Source organism: Hylobates moloch, unplaced genomic scaffold (assembly GCF_009828535.3).
Source record: "Hylobates moloch isolate HMO894 unplaced genomic scaffold, HMol_V3 SCAFFOLD_3, whole genome shotgun sequence".
In the NCBI taxonomy this organism is placed as follows: domain Eukaryota; kingdom Metazoa; phylum Chordata; class Mammalia; order Primates; family Hylobatidae; genus Hylobates; species Hylobates moloch.
In genome coordinates, this window is record NW_026652278.1 from 135715115 (window position 1) to 135739018 (window position 23904).

At 38.6% G+C, this 23904-nt stretch overlaps 1 protein-coding gene across 1 annotated transcript in view; it reads left to right on the forward strand.

Moving 5' to 3' along the window:
• Positions 1 to 19284: 19284 nt before the first annotated feature.
• Positions 19285 to 23904, forward strand: part of HHIP (hedgehog interacting protein) — a 92253-nt gene continuing 87633 nt past the window's right edge. Inside the window, exon 1 of the mRNA XM_032147769.2 lies at positions 19285 to 19568. Coding sequence (XP_032003660.1) covers positions 19290 to 19568 — 279 coding nt within the window. The 5' untranslated portion in view covers positions 19285 to 19289. The remainder of the gene's footprint in view (positions 19569 to 23904) is intronic.

Sequence of the window (23904 nt, forward strand, 5' to 3'; positions counted from 1 at the left end):
AAGCAAGCCAAGGACTGAAAAGTGTTACTTGGATATAGTAACTGTATATAGTAATCATTGGTGAGCTTAGCAGGGACCATTTCAGTGGAACACTGGATTTGAAAACCAGAATGGAGTGAGTTGAGAAGCCATTGGAAGGGGGACCTTCCTCAGTCTGGCTTTCATTGATACTGATGCCCCAGCCAGCATCTTGATAGCAGCATTGACAGACTCTGAAGCCAAGCCTGTACTTCTAATCCATAGATACTGTGAGATAATAAATGTGTTTTGTTTTAAGCTGCTAACTTTGTGATAATATGGTTACAAAGCATATATAACTAATGCAGAGGATGTCATCAGAGATAGGAATGTCAGACCAGAAGTGATGACAAGCACTGAGTTATCTCAATAGTAGGTGGATAAGGTGAAGTGAAGGAAGGAAACAGTGACAATGAGAACAACTTAGACAATCATGTTTTGTTTGTGTTCCATAATGACTAAGAAGTTATATATGCAATGAACTTCAGACTTTGAAGACACATGATTAAACAAAGGTATTATTGAGAAAACTATTGGCAGTACACATACGGAAGGAATGTGGTATTTTACCGATAATCAAAAAATGAACACAATAATAGGATATCTGTGTCTAGGATAAAACAATAATCATAGCCCAGTCTTTTGGAAGCCTCAATGTAGTTATCGAGCTTGGTCATTTGACATGTCTGTGATTGTACATAACTCTGTGACTTACCAACTATGTGACTATGGGAAATTTTCTTCACTGAGTTTTTGTTTCTTATGTATAAAATGTATATATTAAAATATGGTTGTTATGATGATTAAATGAGATAATAGATGCAGAACACTTGTCACTGCACCTGGCATAATTGTAAAGCTTAAATATAACTCTTTCTACCAGCTTTTCACAGGAGAAACTCCTACGTCACACACACACACATCAATTGATCAAACGAATTCAAAGACTAGAAAATATCACATAAGAGGTCAAAGAAAGATCTTAGAAGAATCTATTTCTAAAAAGTCATCCAGGCCAGGCACAGTAGCTGACATCTGTAATCCCAGCGCTTTGGGAGGCCAAGGCAGGTGGATTGCTTGAGGTTAGGAGTTCAAGACCAGCCTGACCAACATAGTGAAACCAGGTCTCTACTAAAAATACAAAAATTAGCCAGGTGTAGTAGCATGTGCCTGTAATCTCAGCTACTCAGGAGGCTGAGGCAGGAGAATTGCTTGAACCCAGGAGGCAGAGGTTGCAGTGAGCCAAGATCACACCACTGAACTACAGCCTAGGAGACACAGTGAGACTCCAACTCAAAAGACAACAACAACAAAGAACAAACAAACAAAAAAACACCTAATCCATCCAGATAGGTAGAATAACACACAAAAAAATTGATAAGTTAATTATGTCCCAGAGGGGAAGAAGGAGGAAAAGCCCAATTTTAAAAGAAATGAGGTAAGGCTTGATTACAGACTTACAGAATATAACACTAACTTTCAGAAATATGATCTCGTTTTCCCCTGAGGAGATACTAAATCGGCATCCATACCTCACAAAAGCAACACACTTTTAAACCCTTCTTTTTCTAACTGTGAGTGAAGACTTTATTTCAAAACTATGTTATACCTCCAGATGTAGTGCTAGCTTTCGACTGGCCTCATATACAGTGCTTGTCACTTTTTCAAGATGAAAGTAAAGCTATTCTTCCTCAGGTGCTTATTAATCATCGTAAGCTATCGTTTAAAAGCAATAAACAATGCACACATGGTGATTAATATAGGATTATTTTTATAAGAAAATAAAGTCTGGCTCAATATGTTTTGAATTCACACTCACAAGGAAAACCCACCACGTAATTCTCCATCTCTTTACCAAGGAGAAAGAAAGATCACCTGTTTTAAAGCGCACATAATCCTGATATTTGGATTAGTTTATACTTATAACTATCCAAAGAAATTTCAAGAACTAGTTATGTTTGAGAATATATTTTTGGATATTTTAAATAGAAAAATCACATTTATGTAAGATAAAAAAAGCTCCAAAAGGTTAAATTTCATGGAACCTCTGGTCTTACGAAATACAAATAGGTCTTAAAGTATAAAAGCTTTCTCTTATATCCAACATTTATTCTAATTTTTTGTATATAAATGTATCTGTAATGTGTACCAAATGCCCAGGTGTTTACAACCATTAATAAATGAAAATGTTTGTAGAACTTCATGTCTTTGGGCAGGACGTAAAATTTAGAATACTTCCAACAAAAACCTGAAGAATTGCTTCATAAGTAAATCACATTTGGAAAATAAAACAATACATACAATTCACAAAATTTAGAAAAAGACAGAATTTGCAATCATGCTCCACACCACACAAATAATTTTTAACTATGTCACATGCTATTAAATCAGATACTGTTGCCTTAGTTTTAATAAAGTCTTTGGTCCAAAAATTGACATAAGTTTTTGTTTTAGTCTCTCAGAACATTTTTTCAGAAATGTATCTGTCCCCTTCTAGACTGCATGACCAAAAAAATTGTTGCAAATACACATTTTAAACTAGGTTTAGACGTTTTTATAACATGGCATTTTTCCAAGATAATTATTTATAAGATAAGGAATGCTTTAAATGGTTGACAATATTTAAATTATCATATATTTAGGTTTGATCTAACTAAATATTTTTGAAAATATGAAATACAGTTATCCTTCAAATTTTTTAAAAAATGTTTTACCAAATTGTCTAACTGACTAAATTGTACACAACTTAGCGTTGTTGAGGATTGGTTCTGTGTCTTGAATAAGGTAGCCTGTTTTGAATAAATGTCTTAGTATTTTTATACTACTCTTGAGTTAAAAACAGAGCATGTTTTCATTTAGTCATTAGCAAATATTCATTTGCATATTTTGTTTTAGTGGCTTAGTTGCCAAACATTTAGCTAAATGATAAATAGATACTCATTGGGGAGTTAAACTTTCCAACAGGGTGGTCTTGATATGAGTCAAAGCCAGGAAATTAATGCTTAGTTTCCAAAACACCTAATGCACACACAAGTAATTAATTCTATAGCTGTGTAGGCTTTCAATTCTGTGAATTTATAATGTCTTCCATATTTTATTAATTGTTTCCATAGTTAAGGTATTATACTTCCTTATGACATTTACATAGAGTTGAGATACAAATAAGTTAATTTAATTGATGTAATCATTAATTACTGAATCATCTCAGTTGTGATCGTTCTGTTTTATGAGGTAATTTCACAATGTAGACTGCTTTCCATTATTTTATAATTATGTAGCATTTCTGCACACCCTCTCCTCCCATTAGCTCACTCTTGAAATTCCATGGAAGGAAAATGTATTAATAAATTACACCACTTGCAGCTGATTCAGGTATTACAGAAAATTGACACTTACTAAAGAAATACTATAAAAATAACAGTTAAGCCATTACCACTAAATAAAGTTATGTTTTAACTGAATTTGATTTGACAAGATGCAATTCCAAGAGACATAACTTTCAGGCCTCATAAGAAATCTACATGAGACTCCTTGTTGCAGGCATCCAGGGATCTCTATCTCAATTCTGTCATTACACTGACTCCAGTCAATGTGCAGAGAGCAAATCAGTGAATTGAGGATGTCCAGTGGGGTGTTAACAAAGTTATGGAGATTCAAAAACACATATAGAATACACGGCTGGCAACACCAAAGAGGCTATGGGGATGGCGGTAGGTTACAGAGCCTACAGCTGTAGCCAGATGTAGTGAATGCTAGAGATAGATTATTCCATCATGATTCAGACATGATAAAGTACCAATTGTAGACATTTAGTAAATGTAGATGCCATCTGCTAAGTGCTGCTGCTCCTAAAGATTTTAAATCTAGCAACAAAATTTTATCCAATGGAATTAAAAAGTAAATATAATATGTAGAGTAGAAACAATAAGGCACAATTAATACATAGTCCTTACTATCTGTTTTATAATGAATTAATTATATAGTAAAAGTTATAATGAATCATGAATAAATTAATATAAATTGAATAGATTTAAAACAATTATGAAATCATGATTATTTAATATGAATTAAACTGTAGTTAATATATCTGCATCGTAAGTTTAAGAGAAAATGTCACGGGAATGAAGCTTGAAAAGATGACACAACCTAAGCAAACAATACACCTTTTTTGGCAAATTTACAATTAATGCATTTTAAAATAAAACTTTGCCAAATTTCACTCCTCCCTTTTCCAATATCCGTCCCCGAAGTTCCTTGCTCTGGAGTCAGTACTCTTGGGCATGGTCTTAAGCATGCCACGTTGTTATTGTTGATGGAGCCAAAGATCTCTCCAGGTGCTCCGTTCTTGAGGGCTTAAATGTCATCTCCATAAAAATAATTCTGCCGTCTGCCTGTATGTCAGCAACTTACTTCTCATTTCCCATAAAGGCTCAACCAATATTTTGCAACTTCCCTACTTTAAGAAGAATTCTACTTCAGAAAAATTTAAGCACTTATAAATGTAAAGTGAATAATAGGTCAGCAGGGGTCAGATGATAAAGCTCTTATATATTTTTCCTATAGAATCTGAACTTTTTTCTTTATTGACTATGAATTCATTGAATAATTTTATGCAGGAGAAGCACATGAAATGAGTCGTGGTATACAAAAATTCATTTAGTGGCATTGGGCATAATGGAGTAGAGTTGAAGGAAATAAATTATAGGCTTGGAAAGCTTAGGGAGTTGTTGCAGTAACGCTGATAACAAATGATAGGCCCCTAATATATAAGAGACCTAGACAATGATCATGAATAGCTGTTGAACCCTTTAGATAGATGATTATAGGAATTTTTTAAGTGAATGAATTAGTATAATAATGCTTGAAGTCATTGAAAAGTCTTATTGTTACAATGAGAGAAATAGCCATACATTATAAGTTCCCAAACACGATGAAATAGAAACCACTTATGGAATATTTTTGCAAAAATTCCATTCAAACCTCTAGATCTAAATATGAGTTTACAGAAAATACAGAGATACAGAAACTGGCTTAAAGATATTAGGATAATACAATCAAATAAATCTGCAATGTTTAGAGAGATCCTAAAGGATGAACGACCTGATTTCTTCAGTAAATAAATGGGAAAGAAAAACAAAAAGGGGCTGGGTGTGGTGGCTTACTCCTGTAAATCCCAGCACTTTGGGAAAACAAGGCGGGCGGACCACTTGAGCTCAGGAGTTCCGGACAAGCCTGGCCAACATGGAGAAACCCCATCTCTACTAAAAATACAAAACTTAGCCAGGCATGGTGGCATGGCATATATCTGTAATCCCAGGTACTCGGGAGGCTGAGGCACGAGAATTGCTTGAACCCGGGAGGTGGAGGTTGCAATGAGCCAGGCTCATGCCACTGCACTCCAGTCTAGGCGACAGGCTGACAGGCTGAGATTCTGTCTAAAAAATAAATAAATAAATAATAAAAAATTAAAAAAATAAAAAATTTTTAAAAAGGAGGAACCTCTCTAAACTAAAGAAGAATCAATAAAGTTATGTCAACCAAATTCATTGCATGGATCTTGCTTAGTTCCAGATTTGAACAGACCTATTATAAATATATGTGACAATCAAGAAAATGTAGTGGACATATTAAAATATTTCATAGTGGACACGAGAATAAATTATTAAAGAATTATTATTTTTGTGATGATAAAAATTTTGTTCCTATGCTTTAAGAATTTTTTCCTTTTAGAAATGCATACATTTTACCAAGGAAATGATATAGCATCTGTTACTTATTTTAATATAATCCAGTGGAGGGATGAAATAGGGAGGAATATATATTAAATAAGATTAGCCAAATGTTGGTAATTGTTGAAGCTGAGCGACAGTTATATTTTACTGTGTTTAAAATTTTCTATAGTAAAAAATTTAAAATATTTGTTAAATAAAAGAAGCAATAGCTGAGAGGATGGAAAGAAGTATATAATTTTGGGTAATATTTAAGAGGTACTATGCACAAGACATAATGGCCAATTGTATCTAAAAGAGAGAGGGAGGATGGCTCATAAATTTTTAGACTTGTGATTAGAAGTATGAATGTACTGGCCAGGTGCAGTGGCTCATGCCTGTAATCCTAGCACTTTGGGAGACAGAAGCAGGTGGATCACCTGAGGTCAGGAGTTCGAGACCAGCCTGGCCAACATAGCGAAACCCCGTCTCTATTAAAAAATACAAAAATTAGCGGGACATAGTGGTGGGCGCCTGTAGTTCCAGCTACTTGGGGACTGAGGCAGGAGAATCGCTTGAACCTGGGAGATGGAGGTTGCAGTGAGCCGAAATCGTGCCACTGTATTCCAGCCTGGGAGACAGAGATAGACTCCATCTCAAAAAAAAAAAAATAAAAAAAGTACTAATGTACTGTTCATCGAGACAGAAAGTACATGTGGAGGAGCAGATTTAGAAGTAAAGATAACCAGTTTAGTTTGGGATTGCGGAGTTTGAAATACTAGCTGGATATCCAAGCAAAAATGTCCAAAGAGAATACCAAGAAGAGCCAAGAATAGAAATTAGGGGTACATAAACATGTAAAAGAGATGTAGAGAGGAAGTGAAGGCTGAGGAGTTGTATCCAGATAAATAGGAAACCCAGTTGAGACTGGAGTTACTGAAACAGAAGACATAGTTTCAGGGAAAGGAATTGGTCCTAGTGTCAATTAAATAATTAAATATTAGTTACTATATAACTTCAGTTTTAGCAACTAAATAGCAAGTGTTGCCAGTTCAAGACGGCAAACTGAGCCTATAAATTTATCTCATCTTTTTCCTGGGATTCCACTAAAATAATATTCAGTAGTCCTCCCTTATTCAAGATTTTGCTTTCCATGGCTTCAATTACCTGTGTTCAAACTCAGCCCAAAAATATTAAACCAAACATTCCAGAAATAAACAATTTGTGAGCTTTAAATGTCATGCCATCCTGAGTAGTGTGATAAATTCTCATTCTGTCCATTCTGTCCCACTTGGGATGTGATTCATTCCTTTATCCAGTGTATTCACACTAAATACTCTACCCACGCCTTAGTCACTTAGTAGGCATCTCAGTTATAAGATGAGATGGTGCTTATTTTACTTAATAGTAGCCCCATAGTGCAAGAAGAGTGGTGCTGACCATTTGGACATGCCAGAAAGAGGCCCGAAAGTGCTTTTTTTAAGCAAAAAGTGAAAGTCCTCTACTTAAGAAAAAAGTCTTATGCTGAGGTTGCTAAGCTCTATAGTGAAAACAAACCTATTTGTGAAATTGTGAAGAATGAAAAAGAAATTTGTGCTAATTTTACTGTTGCACCTCAAACTGCAGAAGTTATAGCCATAGTGCTTCCATCTTAGATTTAAGATGAAAAGGACATTAAATTTGTGGGTAAAAGACATGAATAGGAATGTGTTTCAATTGATGGCGCTCATCCACTGGGGGTCCTGAAACATAGCCCCAAGGTTAAGGGAGGACTACTGCATACCAATTTAAAAGGGCAGAGGCAAACACAGAGCTGTGAAAAGAACAAGAGGAAGTTTATCAGTGGATAAACTATTTCAACACATTTCTAGAAAGTGGAAAACTAGTGGAAGAGTGGAGCTCAATAAAGCAGACTGGGAAAAGATGCAGTCCAGAATAAATATGGAGAGGCTGCAGCCAAGGTGGGAGCCATTCTGTCTTTCAGAACTTGGGGGAGGTTATAGACTCAAGGATACCAGGTGTGATGGGCAGCAGAGTACAGCATAAGACTAAAAACAGAAACAGTTACTGAAAGTCTGCTACTGATTTCCCTTCCTTATATTCAGAATACACAGCAGCCAGGTGTTACCCTCTAGGCAAAAAAAAAAAAAAAAATAGAAAGGGTTGTGTGTTTTCAAAATAAATTTAACACACTGTACAAAATGAGTAACTGTGGATGTTGGAGTACCAGGAAAAAAAAAACCGTTCTGAGAGTCATGGTTCCCCAGGGTCATGGGTCTGGAAACAAAAGGTGATAGACAGAACTAAAAGGTTTAGATACGAGACAGGGAAATGTAGTTAGGATCACCATTCATAATAAAGAGCAAAAATGGAAAAAGACTAAAGTAAACTCCCACCAACTGCTTTGTGACATTGTAGATTACATAAAGTGATAAGCCCACAGAAACAGAAAGACATCAACAGAGGCTGATAATAAAATATTGAAATGAATCACCCACTGGCTTGGTAACTGGGCATGCTATATTCTGTATTTATTAAAGTAATTGAATTGGTTATTGAAAAACTTCCTATACGCACGAATAAAAAGATCTAAGACTCCTGCTTCTAGTCAAGATGGAATAACAGGGATCAGATTAATCAACCCCCTGAAACTACTAAATAGTTAATATTGTGATATTTTAACAAATGGGAATTAAAACTGAACAAATTTTTTAGGCATTGCATATCAAGTAAGTAAGCAGAGGACACTGACCCCTGAGAGAGAGAAAACAAACAAGGTAAGCCCTATGACTGTCCCAGTTTACTGCCCAGACAGATTTTCTAGGCAGCAATGCAGGGAGGGGGAATTGAGAGAGAGCTAAGCATTAACTTTGAACTGAAGAGACAGACACGGGGTCCAGAGAGGCCAAGGGAACCGGTGCTAAGAAAGCAGAGTACTAGAGAGGAGCCAGCTGCACACAGAAAGCTATGGAGATCCCCAGAGGGGTACCCTCCAATTCTTCAGCTGTGTATTTAGTACAAAATGCATATTGGGAAATTACTAGAGAAAAAGGAAGAACCACTTGAAAGAAGTAGGTCCTTAGAGCTCAGAAAGGCCTAAGAATAGTTGGTGTTATAAGAGCCAGAGGAGAACACCTCATAATTCAAGGAAAATCAGGTAGTGTCCATTTTTTTCTAGGCAAACTTAGAATAGTATTGTCTTAGTAATGGAGAAAATAAGATTTAGAATAAAGGTGGTTGTGGTTTCACCTAACAAAGTTTAACAGCATGCTTGAAAAGATCAAACTATTACTAAGCAATTTAACTGTACTTCAGAGCAAAACTCAAGAATATTTATAGAACTATAATGCCAAGCACCCAACAAAGTCAATGTCACAGTATTTATAATCTGTCTTAGTTTGGGCTGCTAAAATAAATTACCATAGACTGGTGGGTTAAATAACAAATATTTATTTTTCGCAGCTCTGGAAGGTGGGATGTCAGAGATTAGGGTGTCAACATGGTTAAGTTCTGGTAAGAGCCCTCTTCCAGGCTGCAGATGGCCAACTTCTCCAATTATCTTCACATGGCAGAAAAAAGTGAGAGAGCTCTCTGGAGTCTCTTCAGTAAGGGCACCAATCTCATCTATGAAGGCTCCACTTCCATGCAGAAACTACCTACCAAAGTTCTCACCTCCTAATACTATCGCATTAGGAATTAGGATTTCAACATATGAAGTTTGTGAGGACACAAACACTTTGTCTAAAACCAAAATCTAATAAAAATTATCAGGCATGCAAAAAAGCAAGAAAATATGAGCTGTACAAAAGACAAAAATCAACAAAATCAGTCCCAGAACTGACACACATAACAACATCAATCCGCAAGGACATTAAGATAGGTATTAAAACTGTCTATTCCCTATGCTCAAAAATGTGCAAGAATATAGAGAAAGATGAATCAGGCAAAGAACAGACTGAAGAGACTTTAAAAGACTCAAATCAAAATTTAGAGATAAAAATGCAATGCTTAAAATTAAAAAAAATACATTTGATGAGGTAAACAGAAGATTAGACATTTAGAATTACCTAAATGTCTGAAAGATACAGAAATTATCTAAAATGAGATACAAAGAATAAAGGCTAAAAAAATAAATGAACAGAGCTTCAGTGAGCTGTTGAACACCTTCAAGTGGCCTAATATATATACAGAGTCCTTGAAAGATGCGGAGGAGGAAAACATTGAAGATATAATAACCAAGAAAATTAGATGAACTCTGTAAACCTACAGATCCAAGAATAACCTCAAGCACAAAAATATGAAGAAAACTACACCAAGGTATATTGGAATCAAATGGCTTAAAGATGTTGATAAAGGAAAAATATGAAAAGCAATCAGAGAAAAAAGACACATTATATACAGAAGAACAAAATAAGAATGAGGGTAATTTCTCACTGGAAAAATGTAATTAAGAAGATAATAGAGTAACATCTATAAATACTGAAGGGAAAAAAAAAAATCTGTCAACCTAAAATTCTATACCCAGAAAAACTGTCTCTCAAAAACAAAGGTTAAAAAAAAAAAAAGACTTTTTCCAATATACAAAAGCTGAGAATAAAACTATCACCAGCAGACCCTTACTACAAGAACTGTTAACACATGTTCTTCAGGCAGAAGAAAAATCACATCAGATAGAAGTTTGGATTTACACTAAAAAACAAATAGCAGTAGAGACTTTTTCTGATATACAAAAGCTGAAAATATAACTATCACCACCAGATCCTTACTACAAAAACTGTTAACACACGTTCTTCAAGCAGAAGAAAAATCATATCAGATAGAAGTTTGGATTTACACTAAAAAATAAATAGCAGTAGAAACGGTAAATATATGGATAAATGTAAAAGACTTTTCTTATTTTAAAATCTCTCTAAAAGATAAATGTCTATCTAAATAAAAAATATTAATACCATACTGAAATATATAACATACAGGTAACATATGTACAAAGGCTGGAAAGGAGAAATGAAAGTATATTATTTTAAGGTTTTCATACATGAGGTGGTGTAATATTAGCTGAACATATAATGTGACAAGTTAAACCCTAAAGTAACCACTAAAAAAAGAATATGAGGTAATAAGCCAATAACAGAAATAAAATGCAATAATAAAAAATGATGAACCCCAAAGTAGGGAAAAGAGTAAAAAGGAAATAAACAATAGATAGGACAAATAGAAAACAAATAGTAAGGTAATGTATTCTAAACCAAACTGAACTACTAATTATATCAAATGTAAAGGGTTTAAACATCTTAATTAAAAGCCATAGGTTATCATATTGGCAAATATAAGCAAAACTCAATCCTATGCTGCTGTACTTTAAATAGACAGAAATAAGTTAAAAGTAAAAGGATGGGAAAAGATATATCATGTTAACATTAATCAAAAGAAAATAGGAGTGGTTATATTAATAATAGAAGATTTTAGGACAAAAAATATTACTAGGAATAAAGCAAGACATTTTATGATGACAGAAGGTTCAATTCATTAGGAAGACATAACAATCCTAAAGGTTTATGTACCCAACAACAAAGCTTCAAATTATACAAAGCAAAAATTAACAGATCTGCAAGAAGAAACGATAAATCCCTATTATATTAGAGATATAAATGACCTTTCAATAGTTAACAAAACAAGTAGACAGAAAATCAAGAAGAAAACATAAGACTTGAACAATGCTATCTACTAAATTGACCTAATCACACTTTCATAGAACACTCCACCCAAAAACGGCAGAGTATACATTCAATTGTACACAGAATGTTTATCAAAATGGACCAATTTGCTGCCCAGGAAAAGTGTCAAAAATTTAAAAATTCTATGCATATGGAATATATTCACTAAAAACAATGGAACTGAGTTAGAATCAACAACAGAACGTCTTCAAAAACAAATCCCCAAGTCTTTGGTCACAGAGGAACTTAAAGGAGGGATTAGAAAGTGTTTGAACTGAATGAAAATAAAAGCATGACATTACAAAATTTCCAGAATGTGGCTAAAGCAGTATTAAGAGGAAAATACCTACATTAGAAAGAGAGAGAGACACCAAGACAGAAAGAGGTCTCAAATCACTGACCTCAGGTTTCATTTTAGGAAACTATCAAAATCAGAGCAAATTAAACCCAAAGTAACCAGAAGAGAATAAACAATAAAAATCAGAGAGGAAATCAATTAAATTACAAAGAAAAGCAATAGAGAAAATAAATAAAACCAAGAGCTGGTTCTTTGAATAAAGATCAATAAAATTGATAAACCTACAGTCAGATTGATGAAGAACTAAGAAAAAAAAAGATGTAAATTACCACCAATATCAGGAATGAAATAAGTGACGTTATTACAGATTCTATAGAATAAAAGGGTAACAAGGCAATCGTTATGAACAACTTTGTGCCAATAGATGTAATGGACAGGTTCCTTGAAAAGTAGAGGCTACCACAGCTCACCATGCTGCTAACAGTTCACAGCTGCCCTGTCTCCAGAGAATTGTTCTTGGCAGAATGGAACCTGCCTACCTGGGGATGCATGACCCCTAAGGAGAAAACCTGCAAATAATAACCAACTATTATAAGGGTTAAAAAAAAATCCCTCTACCCTTGTCTCAAGTTGGAACCAATTCTATGGTGCAATTCATGCTCCAGAGCCCCCTTGGAATCAGGCTGAAGATAGATCCCACTTCCACCCTTATTTAGCTTCCTTCCCTGGCCATATTCTGCTGTTCTCAACCCCCTCTTCCTTAGTTCTTCTCAGTGAATTACTTTCCAAGAATCCTTGTTTCAGCCTCTGTTTATAGAAAATCTTACCTAAGATAGGGCACTGGAGGGAGGCTAGAAGGCAAAAGAGAGAGAGAAAAGACTTGCTCCTTTCTCTTAGTTTGCAGTTCCTGGCTACATTACCCCAGCAATGACTCCTTATCTTGTGTTATGGATTAAGTTGTGTCCCGCAAAAGGATGTTAAAATCCTAATGCCCAGTACCTGTAAATATGACCTGATTTGGAAATAGTGTTTTTGCTAATGATCAAGGTAACATGAGATCATTAGGGTGAAGTCTAATCCAATATGACTGGTGTCCTTATAAAAAGGAGAAATTTGGATGCAGATATAGACATGCATAGAGGACAGATACAGAGAGATCACTACCTACAAACCAAGGAGAAAAACACTGGAGGCTGCCGGAAGCTAGGAGAGAAGCCCAGACACGTTGTGCCTCATATCTCTAGGAGGGGCCAACCCTGCCAATATCTTCATTTCAGACTTCTAGCCTACAGAACTGAGATAATAAATTTCTGGGTTTTTGTTGTTGTTGTTTGAGATGGAATTTCGCTCTTGTTGCCGGGGCTGGAGTGCGATGGAGCGATCTCTGCTCACCACAACCTCCGCCTCCCAGGTTCAAGTGGTTCTCCTGCCTCAGCCTCCCAAGTAGCTGAGATTCAGACATGCACCACCACTCCTGGCTAATTTTGTATTTTTAGTAGAGACGGGGTTTCTCCATGTTGGTCAGGCTGGTCTCAAACAACCAACCTCAGGTGATCCACCCACCTCAGCCTCCCAAAGTGCTGGGATTACAGGCGTGAGCCACCTAGCCCGGCTGAATTTCTGTTGTTTTAAGCCACCTAGTTTTGTGGTACCTTGTTAAGGCAGTTCTGGGAAAGGAATATATCCTGTCAGTAGCAACTGATTTCAGCCTCCAGTCTTCTTCCCGCACTGACATCATCAGCTTCATTTCATCATCTCAGGTTATCAACACCCGCTGGGCAGCAACCCTATCTATGCAGCTCTACGAGGGCTCTCCAACAAGCATCTAGGTTCTATTAACCCCAACTCTTCCCTCATCCTCAATCCCTAGGGATGGGAGTGGCTTCCTGCAGTAGTGTTCCCCTTTTGCCTTTTCAGTTCCCTGACACCTATTTAACTAATTCCTCATATGTAATTTGCACTGTGAAAATAGCTAGCATGGTTTACTTCTGATAAAGACCCCTGACTGAAAACCATCTCATTCCAACTTAAGAGCCTAAATCCATAACATACCTTATAAGATCCCATGCAATGTGGACCCTGGTTATTTCTCTGCCCTTGTTTCTTGTCTCTGCCCAAATATTGACCCAGTAAACACTTTTCCTGACAATGTATACAACATTATTATTTCTCCCAACCCCCGCAATCTTTCCCCATGCTCCCTTTTCTCTGCAGCATTCCTCCCCATCTGGTATACTCTATTCTGTTACCTGTCTTCCCCATTAGAATATGAGTTCCATGAAGAAAGGTTTGTTCACTGCCATGTTCCCAGGGTCCAGAGCAGGCTCTGGCACAGAGTAGGTGCTGACTTTTGAAAGAAAGACTAACCGTAGAAAAAACCCTAGAAGCAGCCATACCATTGTGTCCATTTACCTGAATTATAACCAATCTTTAATTTTTAAAGGCTGTGTATTTATTGCCTCGTTTTGCTGGCCATCCTTCCTCTGTGGAATCGCACTTTAGTAGCAAGGTCAGCTGCACTTCCTTAGTGATGGTGCACTTTAAATTGTGTGCTTTCTTCTATTTCACAATTTACTTTTTGAGACAGGGTCTTGTTCTGTCACCCAGGCTGGAGTGCAGTGCAATCATAGCTCACTGCAGCCTTGATCTCCTGGGCTCAAGTGATCCTCTCACCTCAGCTTCCCAAGTAGTTGGGACTACAGGTGTGCTCCACCATGCCCGGATTATTTTTCTTATTTTCTTAGAGATGGAGTCTCACTATGTTGCCCAGGTTGGTCTCAAACTCTGGGGCTCAATCAATCCTACCTTGGACTCCCCAATTGCTGGGATTACAGGGGTGAGCCACTGTGCCTGGCCCAATTTAAAGTTTTTATAATGCAAATATGAGCTCCATTTTAAACCTTTAAAAATTATCAACTCAATCAAGATCAGCCACTCAGCAGCATTTATTGAGAGGCTGGTTGCTGTACTATGAGTCTAAACTAAACTACATTGAGGTCTCCAAAGAAGGAGATGCAATTCCTGCCTTTCTAGAGCTTATAATCTCATGAATATTCAACTTGTACATATGAAAACATCTCAGGTATTTACCAATGATGCACAAAAGAAAATAAAATATAGTATCTATATGCTTGTTAGATGAGGTGCAGTGCTTGAAAGGTCATTCAAACTAGAATAATTCTTAGAAGAAGTTGCTGTTAAGCCAGAATTTAAAGAAAGAGACAAAGATGGATAAGTATGAGGTAGGAAAGAACGGGCACTTGCAAAAACAAAAGGAAATGACAAATACATGGAACCAACTTAATTAGTTACCTGGAGTCTATAAACTAAAAATCTATGAATTTGGCCTTTAGCCTTTCCGTTCTGAGTTATCTATTCTGCACTCCTCCTCAAATGTATCAAATTATATTCTGAACTCAAAAGATCCTATATTTTAAACAGTGGTTGGAGTCACTTCGTACTCCTTCCAAGTCATCCTAAGTCTCAACTGAAATGTCATTTTCCCATAGAAGCTTTTTCTAGTCACTTAATCTGAAATAGATGTGCTTTGTTATTCTGTACCTTAGCATTTCTTTCATAGATTTTACCATAATTTTTAACTGTAATTTTATTTGTGACCTTATCATTTGTCTTCTTTACTAGATTATTAACTATCTAGAAGCAGGGTGTTTGCATTATTTTTCAGTACTATATACATATTGCTTAGCACGGTGCCTGACACTTAATATATATTTGTTGAAATGGAATTAAATAGTACATATTTCTGTGAAGGCCAGAAATCCATACATAAAACTGATTCCAAAACTCAAAATAATTTTATTTCGAACACTTAACAAAGTTAAATTGTCCTCACTTCTGATACACAAAAATGTATATTCATATAACTCTCTTGATATATACATATACGTACAAACATAATTCACATACATGGTAATAATCTGACCTTTACCTCTGAAATTAATTTCAATTTGTGTCACATATTTCATTTTTTACAATAAACTAAATACGTTCATGAGAATAACTAATTCTTCTAAAGTAGGGAATGTAACCCTGGATCGGACCAGGGTATGAGGGTGGGATGATCCGAGCTGGTGCCAGCTCATACAAGATGCCTTGGTGCACATTTTAAAAAGGACCCACCTCCTCTGGGTAGACCCAGACACACAGCAACATAAGCTCTGCTTGGTGAATGGAGCCTGGGCAGGACTTCAGCTCCCACTTTAGGTGCTCTTGCACAGGGCATGACCTGCACATAGGTGGCAGTCCTGGAGAGGGTTGCTCAGTGGTGGTGTGAGCAGAAGATGTGATCTAGCCACCCTTGGGCTGTTCCACTCCTTGCTAGAAAGGGCCGATTTGATTTGTCTGGATTATTTTGGTCAACAAGGGGTCCCTTCTTCTTTTCACCACTCTGTCGGTTTAGCTCAAGAGGGAGACCTCTCCAATGAAAGAGGACCATTTTTCACGTTCAAGTGTATGCATGGCTATCCTCTGCTTCTTCAGCCTCCAAGGGGGCTTTTAAGGTTTAATCTAAAGAAATAACCCTGTGTTGATTCTTGATTCCTAAGAAATTATGCTGTCAGTCTGGTTGTAGGCAAGGGTTGCAATTTTCCCTCTGGAAAAAACAAATCAGAAGTTAGTCGGTTTGTATAACACTGCTTAGTAACTGTTTAGAAATTATATCAGTAACAGTAAGAATAAGCTCAAGCTATCTCCTAAGTGACCCAGTTTATTGACTTTCAGGACAAACAGTATATGAAATCAATTCTAATTTCCATGTATCAAGAAATAACAAGCATTTCTTATTTCAGTAATCTTTTATAAACTTTCTATATCTTAGGGTCATGGGTTATAACAATGCATAGTATTTTAAAACCAAAATAAATTTACCTTTAAGTGGCCTTAGTCTTGAAGTATAAGCCATAAAAAAGGCCTGTTTCAAAACTACTAACATGAATTTATCAGAGTAGGAGCTCAAACCACTGAAACATGATTTTAGAAGGATTTTTATTTTTGGAAAAAGAATATAAAACTGGCATTTGGGAATAAAGGGTTAGATAGTGGAAAGCACCCCAGAGTGGATCCGAGCCCTTATTCTCAAACTACCTAATGAGATGAAATTGTGCAAGTGATTTAAATTTGATGAGATTCATCTAGAGATCTATTAATGAGTTTAAAGTCTTAAAGTGCTTACAGCTCTGATTAATTTTATATTAAAAGTCCTCAAAGCAGAAAGAAAGTCAGAAAAAAAATAGCATGTGAGATCCAAAGTGGACTTACAATCACATGCATGAAGAAGTCATGTGTATACAACAGCCCCTGGGGAAAATGTTAAATTATGTCATGGGGGCCCTACATTTAGCTGAGGACTGGGCCAAACATCTTAGCAGATTCTTTTCAGTTATTCTGATGTGTCACCTCTTTTGGGAAACACCTAACTTCACTGATATCCAGGCTCAGGAAGTGAAAAAGACAGAAGCCTTACCTAGCCACTGTGACCACTTTAAAGAAGTGATTAATTTAATCAACTGCCCACCTCAACCATCACCAACTTTTGCAATCGCTTGGCGAAATCAATGTCCAACAAGTGAAACAAACCCAAATATGGTGAACATTCCTCCACTGCCAAAATGGGAAAACTGCCTTATCTCCTCATCAAAGCCCATCTTCTGGGAAATCAGCTCCTCTGTTAAATATCCAAGTGAGCTAGAAGCGCATTTTGTGTGCAACCCTGTAGAAGTTCGTCCTGATGCCAATTTGCAGGGATCCAGTAAACCTCAAGTCACCGCTCTTGATAACGTAGACATCTTTTTAGACACACTTTATTTACAGACTTTGTCTAGCTGGGGAAAAGGTTAATTTACTTGTATACACGGCGATAAGTAGAGCACAGCGCTTCTGGACGCCCTCAAACTTGCATCTAATTCTTTCTCCAGACACAACGCCTCTGTTTCTACACCCGGGGGAACCTCTCCCCAGGGACTGCGCGCGCGTGCCTGCAGGAGTGTGTGTGTGTGTGTGTGTGTGTGTGTGTGTGTGTGTGTGTGTGTGTTTTAAAACGAACACTAATTCCGCGCCCAACTTCTCTCCGTCCACCTGCGGCCCAAGAACCTGTGTTCCCAGATGGTACCAGCGGGGCCCGGCTCATTCCCGAACACATGTGGGGTCCCGAAAGGGGCGTCGGGGACTAACCCGCCCAAACCGAGGCAAACACTCTGGGAGGCCGACTCGGGCTTGGCCTGTGTCCCGACACACCGCCCCACTCCGCGCACACGCGTCTGTGCCACTTCAGTGGCTTGCAGGACCTCCGGCAAAGATGAGTCTCCAAACCATCTCAGCCTACTCAACTGCATCTGGGATGTCTCCCTGCCTCTAAGTCAGACCCCATGAAAGATCTTTGAGGACTTGAGCTTCACATTGAAAATCAGTGTGGAAAATGGGGGTGTCCGTGCAGCTGGGGGAGAGAAAGGGGCCCAAAATCTCCCTCCCGTCCGCTCCAGCCCACTTAGTTCACCCTCCCACGGGGCGAGGGGCGGGCCGGGGGGCTGGGGTGGGGATGGCCCTGGAAGGGGTCCCTCCCTTCCCACCTCCTACGGCCCACTGTTACTTACTTTCTTTCGGAGCTTCAGCTTGGCAGCCTTTAGCCCAGGCATTCCGGAGGGGAAGCGGGGAGGAGAGACGAGCCTGCGGGCTGCAGCAGCCGGGCAGTCCGGGAATCTCCGGACTGCGTCCCTGCCCCAAGCCCGCCGGGAACCCGGGCCGTGGACACCCCCACCCAGGGGCCGCGGCGAGGCGGGCGCGCTGGGTTCAGCACCCTCGAGGCTGGCTCCGAAGGCTCGCGGCCCTCCCCCTCCGTCCGCCGCCGTCGCGGCTAGCCGCCCCTCCCCGCCGCAGCACGGAGGCCTCCGGGGCCCCGGGGACGCGCTCGCGCGGGGGCCTCCCCCTCCCCTTCCCCCCACCCTGGGCGGGGGCGCGCGAGAAGCGGTGACGTCAAGGGGCGCGCTGTGGCAGCACCTCCCCGCGCGCTAGTTAAAAAGAAGAAGAAAAGAGGGAGCGAAACATGAGAGGCTGTGTGAGAAGCTGCAGCCGCCGGCAGAGGAGACCTCAGCATCATCTAGAGCCCAGCGCTGGCCCTGCCTCCGCCTGCCCCGCCGCCGCCGTCGCCGTTTCTGTTCCTGCTACTGTCCCACCTAAACAACTCCCGTTACACGGACCAGTGAACATCTGTGGCTGTCCTCTCCTTTTCTTCCTCCTCTTCCAACTCCTTCTCCTCCTCCCACTTCCTAGCCGCAGCAGAAAGCCCCTAACCCAACTGACACTGGCACAACTACAATCGGTGTCATCCGCACAACTTTATCTCGCTCCTCGGGCTCCCCTAAGGCATTGGACCCATCGCCGAGTCTTTTATTTTTTGCAAAGTTGCATCGCTGTACATATTTTTGTCCCCGCCACCTCCCTCTGTCTCTGGAGTGCCCTACAGCCCTAGTGGCCCTGCTGGGCAGTGGCATTCCCCCCCATCCTCCCGCGCCCAGCCGCTGCTGCTCTGGGCAGACGATGCTGAAGATGCTCTCCTTTAAGCTGCTGCTGCTGGCCGTGGCTCTGGGCTTCTTTGAAGGAGATGCTAAGTTTGGGGAAAGAAACGAAGGGAGCGGAGCAAGGAGGAGAAGGTGCCTGAATGGGAACCCCCCGAAGCGCCTGAAAAGGAGAGACAGGAGGATGATGTCCCAGCTGGAGCTGCTGAGTGGGGGAGAGATGCTGTGCGGTGGCTTCTACCCTCGGCTGTCCTGCTGCCTGCGGAGTGACAGCCCGGGGCTGGGGCGCCTGGAGAATAAGGTAGGCACTCATCGGCCTCACGGATGCGTACTTGGCATATTGGCTGGGTGGGGTTCCCTGTGGCTCTGGCAAAGCCGGTGGCTGTAAGAAGGGCAAAACTTCTTTGGGGGAGTTCTTTTCATAACTTTTCTAAAGCGCTAACGTGATTCCGTTGTGTGTTTCTCTGGGGTAAGCAAGTAGCGTTTCTGCCCCCAGAGTCCGCAGTCAGGATGCTGTGCAAACTTGCCTATCTCTGAAAACAGACGCTTCTGCGGTACCCGCACCCTGGGCTGGGTAAACATTTTAAAAGAATCGCGATGAACAGTGTGTTTTGGATCGAATGGGGCATTGGCTGCGGTGAAACTGTAAATTAAGGTGGCTGTGGTTTCCGGTTTAGTTTTCTAGGGTAAAAAGATTTGTGCTGTTTTCTCCACGTGCTCGGTTAGGGAGAGGATTGAATCGTAAAGGATGTTGAAGCATGGTTGGTTTATGATCCCCAGCCCCGTCAGAGGGGGGTGTCTTGCATTACATTAGTTAAACCAACAGAAAGGAACTCCTGGTCCTCCGGTTAGGGACATGAAAAAAACTGGCGAAAGATTTTGCTGGGGCGTTATTTATCACATAAAACTGAGACGATTCTCCGTCATTTTGTAACATTATAAATTCAGACTTTCAGGGTCAGTTGGTGTCTTGGAAGATCTACTCCAAGAATTTGTTTTAACAGTAATGGCATTTACGTTATCCTCGTGTTAATAAGTTTAACTAAATACTAACATGGTGTTTGTTGACTGTAAAGACACGCTTGTGTTTGAGTTTGCAATATCGTTCTTGCCAGGAGATGCAGTCATGGGTGGTATCTACTGTACTCCAAGGAATGATTGCTGGGTCACATCATTAACAATCACTGCATGTGAAATAAACAATCAGGTGTCTTTGCTCCCCCTCCCTTTCCCCATTTTAGGTTTAATTAAGAATTCCTCTGTTAGAACACTGCCAGTTGTCAAGGTCTGAGAGACTCTTGGAAAACTTGTGCTTCAGTCTTGCTGGCCCAGGCATAATAAAAAAAAAAAAAAAACCCAGGCTGAATCTAATTTTTATGCTCAGTTCACGGTAGATTTCACTCTATTCTCATGTAAACAGCTCCTACGAATCAACATATGTGTCTGGGTGGTATCTCTCACTTTGTTTTGTAACAAAAAGCCATATTGCATCATTTAATTTGCTCAAGTCATGCAAATAGGAAAAAATCAATAGGACAAAAAGGGGTCGACTTATCCTCCTCCCCACTAAACTGCTGCCCACACACAGAGTCCTGTTGCTTATGGCAAAAGAATAACAACAACACCATTGTATTTGTTAGTTGGTTCACTAATGGGTGAAACTAGAGAACATCATTCTCTTTCAGTCCCCAGCTCTGTCCAAATGTTCATGCCTTTTGAGGGAGCATTTGTCCAACTCCTTCTATTCCCAGATGAGTGAGAACTGTCTTGCTGCAGGTTTTCAGCTGCAACTCTCTTTTTATTCTTACCATATGCAGCAGGAGCCTGAGATTCAGGGAACAGATATTCCAGGATTTTATTCAAAACAATGTCATTAAGCTCCTGTGTTGCAATTGAATTAAGTTTCAAAATAGCTATATTCAGGTCACCTTAAAGGTTTTATCAGGAGCCCTAAAGAACCAGGAAATTCAGAGAAAAGTTTAGAAATATTTGCCATTAAGTCTCCCTTGGTGCAATATGTACTATGAATATACTGATGATCTAGAGACCCCTGCAATACTCTACTCTTCCAGAGACATGTGGAATGAAAATTTTGTGCTTGACTAAATGGTGGGGAGAAGGGGGAAGGGGGATGGGACCAAGGCGAGTTATAGCCCTTAAGAGAAGTTATATAAATTTTTTTTTGAAGAAATCGTTCTTTAGGAAGAAATCTGCCATGTTAACTATACACATTCCTTTCTGCTTTATGTGCTTCCAATCTCCAACAAACCCCTACTCATTTGAAAAGTGTGTCTGAATTGTTTGGTACACTAGACTTTTGCTGGTTCCATTACAAGTGGTTTATAAACTAACAATACCCAAATTGTTCAAAACAGAGATTTGCTATAGCTATGCATATGCATTCTTGACCTATGTTAGTTCTCAAGTTTTAATAGTTTTTAAAACATGTTATTTTATAATAAACTTCAGTGTTTCCCTTTTTCCTGTAAGCCTTCCTGGATTATAATATATGTTAGGATCCTATTTCAAAATGTGTATACAGGAGAGATGATTGCTATTTGAAAGGGCCCTTTTTTGTTTATGGAAGAAAAAAAAATTCCCCAGAAAGATTTCTGCAGCTTTTCAAGAAACTACAGTAGTAGCTTTTTCCTACAGGAAGAAATTTCTTAGACAAATAGATAGTAGCAAACTAGATAGGAATATTAGTATGCTCAGCTATGCAATTAAGTCCTGTTTCTAGGCTAAGAAATTTTCTTTAATGAACTAGAATTGAGTTCAATTCTTTAGCCATGGAATTATGCTCTATTTTAATTTTTTGTGTATTTTAATAATGATGTATATTGTAATAAGATTGTTAACTACCATGACAAATAAGTACTGTCAAAATTTAGGAAGTCATATTATCTTAGCAATATTATCGCACTTTCTAAATACAGCATGCTAAAAGGATCCAATTCTTATTAACCAAACTGAATCTGCAATCAACTGAAATACCCCCATTTCAAAAACTTAACTTGTAGCCACAGAGGCATAGAAGCTCTCTCTACCTTGGGTGGTTTCACAGCCAAAGCTGTCAAGGAATGGGTGAAAAGTAATTGTTTTCAAGTGTGCCCTTTTACAATCATTTGTTTGCTCTGGCTCTTTCAGGGACAAAGGCTATTGTTGAACACATCCAACTAAACAAATAACTCATCCTGGGGTCCCTTTAACAGCTGCCTTAGTACAATGATCTATTTACATATTAGCCTAAAATTGAAACTGAACTCTTTAATGACATAATCCAGCACTATAGTTCAGAGACACATGTGTTCTACCCAACAGCTGAACAACCTTGTAGGCATATGATTTTTAGAAATAACTTTTTGTGTACCAAGTGATCTTAAGGCGACATCTTAATATACTGTCATGTATTTTCTCCTTTTGTCCCCTCATCGAACCCATGTGGGTGCCTTTTGCCCTCTTTGTTTAGTTACTTGGTAAATAAAGAGAAATACAGAAGGTCTCTGTCACCCATTTTACTATTTGTTGATAAGCTATAGTTGGAGGCCACACTTTACTGTGTATCCCCTATTTATCTTACCCTTCTTCTATGGATTTTACTTTCGTGTGGCTAAAGATTAAAGGATGACCTGCCAGATGTTATAAATTAGCAACAGCCACAATGATTACTAGGCATGCTGTAATAATGTTTCGAAGTTTTACATGATTTCTGAAGTATATTTAGTTTAAACCACTGTGATGGTTTTGTATACGGCTTTTAAAAATTGAAACAGGAAATTATCTTAAATTTCTTCTTAAGATTGACGGCATCATCAGAAATAAAGTTAAGGACCTATATAAGACACAGACACACAGGCAAAAGAGAAGAAGAAATTACCCTACACACACCCAGACTCATCTGTCTAAAACACTGTTGTAGCTTTGGCTGAGTCAGTTTAATTGACTTCAGTAAGACTATTGGTTCATTGAAACCAAAGCCAGAATGATGGCTCTATCTATCTTCAAATAGGTATTTACACTGCAGACCTCACACAGAGCAAAATGTTACCATCCTGCTGGGCTGAAACAGCATGAAACTTTAAAAAGAATAATATTATACTTGATTTCAGATAATTTATTGAATCCTACTTCTGAAATGTTTGATGAGAGATCTGTGACCAGAACACATTCCAAAAATTGTAAAAGACAAAATTCCTTAGGCACTAAAATCAAGCTCTTCCTGGATAGCAGCTGAGAGAGTATATGAGGATCATTTTGTTTTCAGCTATAAAAAATGAAAGCATGCATAATCTCCATAAAACCAAAGGTAATTACATTCCAGTTTTTCAGCCAGCAAAAGGGGTGCCTTCAGCATCCTGCAGTTGTTTTGTTCTTAGTGGACTGCCATATGATAAACAAACAGAATTGCTATATGATCAACAGAACACGGTTGAACACTATTAATATTAAATAGATCTGGTGAGGTCTGCCAGAGTATGGACGACAAAAGACATTTAAAACATTCTTGGAATGCAAATTCTAAGGGTGTAGTGTATGTTTCGTTTTAGAAAATTTTATCCATTTAAGCAATTGTTATTTAAATAAGCTGATAAGACTGTAAATATAATTGTGATTAATAATAACCTTTTTGAATATTG